Source organism: Mustelus asterias, chromosome 29 (genome assembly GCF_964213995.1).
Source record: "Mustelus asterias chromosome 29, sMusAst1.hap1.1, whole genome shotgun sequence".
NCBI classification, from domain to species: Eukaryota; Metazoa; Chordata; class Chondrichthyes; order Carcharhiniformes; family Triakidae; genus Mustelus; species Mustelus asterias.
This window is the reverse complement of record NC_135829.1, coordinates 19,507,422-19,513,935: the sequence shown is the minus strand read 5'-3', so window position 1 is coordinate 19,513,935 and position 6,514 is coordinate 19,507,422. Positions and strand designations below refer to the sequence as shown.

General features: G+C 43.6%; 1 protein-coding gene across 2 annotated transcripts in view; it reads right to left on the bottom strand.

The window, feature by feature from the left end:
• Nucleotides 1–657: 657 nt before the first annotated feature.
• The window catches only part of sin3aa (SIN3 transcription regulator family member Aa), a 140,719-nt gene continuing 134,862 nt past the window's right edge, over nt 658–6,514 (bottom strand). For both annotated transcript variants that reach the window (XM_078200169.1, XM_078200170.1), the window contains exon 21: nt 658–2,937. In XM_078200169.1, coding sequence (XP_078056295.1) covers nt 2,707–2,937 — 231 coding nt within the window. In that variant the 3' untranslated portion in view covers nt 658–2,706. The remainder of the gene's footprint in view (nt 2,938–6,514) is intronic.

Genomic DNA, 6,514 nt, shown 5'->3' with positions numbered 1-6,514 from the left:
TCGAGTCTGCACCGACCACAATCCCACCCAGGCCCCATCCCCATATCCCTACATATTTACCCACTAATCCCTCTAACCTACGCATCCCAGGACACTAATGGCAATTTTAGCATAGCCAATCAACCTAACCCACACATCTTTCGACTGTGGGAGGAAACCGGAGCACCTGGAGGAAACCCACGCAGACACGGGGAGAATGTGCAAACTCCACACAGACAGTGACCCAAGCCGGGAATCGAACCCAGGTCCTTGGAGCTGTGAAGCAGCAGTGCTAACCACTGTGCTACCGTGCCGCCCCTTCTTGCGAGCTGTGCCCAGAATACCTTCTAATTCTATCTTTTACTCTTGTTCTACGCTTCTAAAACTGTATTCTAACTTTTAAAAACTCTAACAATGCTCTTCTCTGCTTTGCCATCAGTCTTTTGAATGGACCTACCTCGCACTAAGTTGATCTTTCTCTACACTCTAGCTATGACTGTAACACTACACTCTGCACCATCTCCTTTCCTTCTCTATGAACGGGCATGGTTTGTCTGTATAGCGCGCAAGAAACAATACTTTACACTGTATACTAATACATGTGACAATAATAAATCAAATCAAGTAACAAGCCAAAAAGGGGATTAATGAAAACAAATACACTTCACACAAGACAGCCAGATTTCAGCCCTGGCGATATTTTAATGGGAAATACTGAACTACAAGTCAAGTTTACAACTTCTGTATAGAAATCACACGTGGGTGGCCATAGATCACAGTACAGAATACAAAAAGCAATATATATGCATTGTACAAGCTGGCTTAAAAGCCCTGCCTCTTATTCTTTACAAAGTGAAAAAAGAGAGGACGCAGGGGCAAACTGTACAAATCAGTCTCCGACAGTGTCTGATCACGATATTGATGAGCACAGTGGCTATCTGAACAGAAGCAGTTATGTTAACTGGACAATCTGGAGGTTAATGCCGACAGTCGGGTGGATGAGTTTTTTTTTAAAAAAAGCTTAAATTACAAGAACTTCCAGCTGCCATTAGTCAAACCTTGCCTCAATTAGATTAGTTCTTCTGAAGGCTCAGCAAAACCACTCCCCGCCCCCCACCAGCTCAGCCTTGGGAGGGGGAAAAAAAAAGGTGGGCAACCTGGATCAGTGGACGTTAGAAAAAAGCCAGAGAAAAGGGGGTGGGGTGGGGGAAGCAGGGAATGAAGATAATTTAACTAATTTACATAGAAATTTATAAAACGGAAGTTTTTTCACGGACCAGGGAAAGCCCGGATTACCAGTCTGCTCGTTGTCAACAAAAAAAGGCAGAATATTGGATTCCGTGGTCAGCAGAGAGGGCTGTGACAAGGCTCGAATGGGTTGGAACATCAAGTTATGAAATGAAACCCGTGACGTGTACTGTTCAGACTCATCAAAATTAAAAATGGGAATCGTTGAAACATAAAAAAAATCACCTTTCAACGAATGAAAAAAAACCCCAGCTTGAGCTGTAAAACAATACGGCAGATGGGCAAGTGTTGTTAAATGTATAAAAACAGATTTCAAAGGCATTATAATTAACAGTCTTGCGCTTCAGACAGCCCTGAGCACTTCCGATGTACAACAGACAGCAGTGAATATTCTAGCCAAACAAAGTGAAGGTTCGCAGAAAATCTTTCCAAGCTTTTTTTTTTGTGTGTGACCCGCTCTTTTTTAAACAAGCGTCCCACCGTCTTCCAACAGCGTCTCTTTGTATTCACAACAGATTTTAAATGCTAGAATCGAGCTGCTTTATAAAACGTCCCAAAATAAAATGACCAAACCCGTGGAAAGCACTTTTGCAGTAAAGCAGCGGGAAAATTGTTGGGACAGCGTCAAAACGTGACCGTATTAATAAATCGCCGATGCACTTCTGGAGAAACCATCGAAAAGGAGGGTGAAGATAACCTGAATGGACAGCTGCCATATTAGTAAGAGAGAGAGAGAGAGAGAGAGCGCTCTCACAGTCAGTCAACCACTTGCTCATTAACATCTCTTAATACCTGAAGCTACTAATCAATAGGGTCAAATACTGCATAAAACTGAAACCAGCAGTCTACCAGACTTCCAACAGGAAGCAAATTGTGTTTGGAAGACTAAAGGCAGATTTAAAAAAACAGGTCACAGGTAAATTACCCTCAGAAACCCAGAGTTCAATGTTTCCATAACGAAAGAAAAAAGGTGATTGGACAGTTCCAATGATGTCTGCCATGAAGTTTGGTCCAGTTGTTATTAGACGAGCAAACTTGAATTAAAACTTAAAAACAAAAAGGCCAAAATGTACTATGTAATGGCATACTGCACAGGGGACACTTTAATGATACAAGTGTTCTGTACATAATGAAATATCTTTTCACTAACAGAAATCCACACACAAAGAAAGCTACAATTACTCTGAAATCCCTTTGGTAAAAACTTTTTAATAATGGTGCCTCATTGTTCCATATTAACTAACTTCAAGCCACCTCATACTATGATACACAATAAGCTAGTAGATAATGCTAGCACATTGATGCAGATTGGTTCTTTTTTAAAAAAAATGTCTGTTGACAATATGTACACAGTATTTACAAAAACATAGCAGTGTTTTTTTTTTGTGTGTGGGGAGAGAGAGCTGGTGTATGGCATTGGATGAGATGCCACAACGTGGGCACATTGCGCAAGGGGGTAGGACCTGCTGTGCAAGTTGGTCATGGCCCCTTGAATAAAGCACTGTATTTCACCCTGTATTTGTTGATTTTCATGAAGTGCACTGTCTCCGTCTCACAGGTGGTTGAGCAAGGCACCATGCCCTCCAATCCCTCTCCCATTAGCCACTTGCCGGTTTCGGTGGCCATTTCGCGAGTCACGTGCTCCTTGCTCCATTTATCCACCCAAGCCTGAAACCGCTGGTGTAACCGTGTGCTGACCCGCTCGTGAGACTAAATCCGAAGAGAGAAACAATGAGAGCCATCAATCATACCAATCAAATTCAACAATAAGATAAAGGCAAAATACTGCGGATGCTGGAATCTGAAAAAAAACCCCCCCCCAGAAAATGCTGGAAAATCTCAGCAGGTCTGACAGCATCTGTAGAGAGAATACAGCCAACGTTTCGAACCTGGATGACCCTTCATCAGACAAAGAAAATCAGACAAGATGTAGGTGAAGGGATGGACTCATGGTCTCAAAACAAGGGTTCGGCCAATTTTTGAGTGAGGAATTTTCTCTTCATCACAGTGGCACAGTGGTTAGCACTGCTGCCTCACAGCTCCAGGAACCCGCGTTCAATTCCAGCTTTGGGTGATTGTCTGTATGGCGTTTGCACATTCTCCCCGTGTCTGCGTGGGTTTCCTCCGGGTGCTCGGTTTCCCCTCTCAGTCCGAAAGATGTGCAGGTTAGGTGGCTCGGCCATGCTAAATCGCTCCTTAGTGACAGGGAGATTGGTAGTGTAAACATGGGGTTATGGGGATAGGGCCTGGGTGGGATAGTTGTCAGTGCAATCTTGATGGGCTGAATGGCCTCTTTCTGCACTGTAGGGATCCTATTCTACCTCAGTCTTCAAGATAGAGCTGGGTGGATTTTTAACTATTTAAGGTAGGTAGAATAGAGCAGGAAGATCAACCATAATCTTACTGAATAACAGAGCAGGCCGCAAAGACTAAATGGCCCTTTCCTGCTCCAATTTCTTATGTTCTTTATGAAACAGACGCTCAGAAAAATATTTAACAATTGCTTTCCAGCAGAGAAAGATGCATAAAAACCTATTACGAAAGGGAATGATTATTGAGACATTAAAAATACTACTTAATCCTCAGTCCAGATTTTGTATACTTTTTACAAGTAGACTCCATCGCAAGGACAAATTTAACAATCAGTGGGGGAAAAAAATTAAGTCAGTGCAGTATCGTGAGTCTGCTGCTAGATGGCAGTGACGCTTAGTAACTAAAAAATACTGAAAATCTGTCTCCTTTTTTACTGCAACAATTTATTCTCATTGAATTGAAAACTTTGGGACTTTAGAAAACTCAAACCCAGCTCCACAGAAATCATTGTCATGCTTTTTGATGTGGCTCCATTTTTCAAAAGCGGCATGGAACTCCAGATAAACAGCGACTAGTTTAAAGTTTATTTATTCGTGTCACAAGTAGGCTCACATTAACACCGCAATGAAGTTACTGTGAAAATCCCTTAGTCGCTACACTCCGGCGCCTGTTCGGGTACACTGAGGGAGAATTTAGCACGGCCAATGCACCTGACCAGCATGTCTTTCGGACTGTGGGAGGAAACCAGAGCACCCGGAGGAAACCCACACAGACACAGGGAAAGCGTGCAGACTCCGCACAGACGGTGACCCAAACCAGGGATCGAACCTGGGTCCCTGGCGCTGTGAGGCAGCAGTGCACAGGCAGCTGTGCTACCGTACCGGGTGGCACAGTGGTTAGCACTGCTGCTTCACAGCTCCAGGGACCTGGGTTCGATTCCCGGCTTGGGTCACTGTCTGTGTGGAGTTTGCACATTCTCCTCGTGTCTGCGTGGGTTTCCTCCGGGTGCTCCGGTTTCCTCCCACAGTCCAAAGACGTGCGGGTTAGGTTGATTGGCCATGCTAAAAATTGCCCCTTAGAGTCCTGAGATGCATAGGTTAGAGGGATTAGCGGGTAAATATGTAGGGATGTGGGGGTAGGGCCTGGGTGGGATTGTGGTCGGCGCAGACTCGATGGGCCGAATGGCCTCCTTCTGCACTGTAGCGTTTCTATTTCTATGATTCTATGCTAACTACTGTGCCGCTGTGCCACCCTAACTTGTTAAAATGTCTGTTGTTAGTTTAAAAAAACCTGCTTTCAAATTAGCCCAGTGTTGTCTAATAATTGATGAACACAGGCATGGTTATGGAGACACTCTTTTAGTCACATGCGCTAATTTTAATGACCCCTCAAAGCCTGTCCACCATCTACAAGACAAAGAGTGTGATGGAATATTCTCCACTTGCCTGGATGAGTGCGGTTCCAACAACACTCAAGAAACTCGACACCATCCAGGACAAAGCATCCCACCGATCGATTGGTAGTTTAGTTTATTTATTAATGTCACAAGCAGGCTTACATTAACACTGCAATGAAGTTACTGTGAAAATCCCCTAGTCGCCACACTCCGGCGACTGTTCGGGTACACTGAGGGAGAATTTAGCACGGCCAATACACCTAACCAGCACGTGTTTCGGAGTGTGGGAGGAAACCGGAGCACCCGGAGGAAACCCACACAGATATGGGAGAACGTGCAGACTCCACACAGACAGTGACCCAAGCCGGGAAGTGAACCCGGGTCCTTGGCGCTGTGAGGCAGCAGTGCTAGCCACTGTGCCACCCTAACTATCGTTAGCTGCTGCAAATTAAACATAGAAATAGTTTTTTGCTAAAAATAAAATAAAAGCGAAATTAAATCAGTAGAGATAAAAGCACTGGGTTTAGAAGAGAGATAGAGATTACGTGTGGGGGAAGAAGGGGTAATGAAGCATGTAGAAGTGTTTAAACTTGAAATAAAAACACAAGGGGCGGGATTTTATGGTCTTGGTCGAGCGAGACCGGAAATTCCCACCCGAGGTCAATGGACATTTCTGCTGTGCGCCCCTCGCCCGCTCCGATTCCATGATGGGCGGGACGGTAGAATTCCGGCAAAGATGTTGGAAAACACTCAGCCAGTCAGACAGTATCTGGGTTTGCTTTTGTTTAGACAAGGATGGAGTTGATTTTCGAAGTATACATTGCAAATTTAACAAGGAAGGAACTGAGGGCCAGGAGCATCCAAAATCAACACTGAAAAGACAAAGCAAGTTCTAAAGCAAACTAAATTTAATTAGAAATAATGCCTTACGGCAGAGCTTTGTCTACAGAATATATCCTGAGTAGAGACAAGTGTGTACAGTGTCCTTTACATTAAGCAGCTGTAACTTCATCAAAGGGCTTTGCCACCATCCTGAAGATTGTACAGGTTTTATTAACCTGTCTTCTGTTTTTTAAAGGTTTACTAAGTATTTCTTGCTGATGGCTGTACATATCATTTATGTTCTGTCATATTCACCCAATTATAGCCAAACTACTCAAAGTAAAAAAGATTTTTTACCTTCAGTATCAATGAGAAAAATTCAAAGTGTTGCCATGAGAAACCATTAAAAAGTATATGGCGAGTAATAACACTGTCTCAATCCCTATAGATTAATTATACAAAGGGTCTGAACAAAACATACAAGTATTCTCTTTCATACCCCCTCACACACACACACACACAAACACATACAATGTAATTCTTTTTAAACCTATGGGGTTTAAACCTATGGATGGAGGCAAACTCAATAGGGTCTTTTAAGAGACTCCTGGATGAGTACATGGGACTTAATAGGATGGAGGGTTATAGGTAGGGCTAGAAGGTAGGGATATGTTCGGCACAACTTGTGGGGCCGAAGGGCCTGTTTTTGTGCTGTAGTTTTCTATGTTTCTATGTTTAGGGAAAGGTGCATGGGGA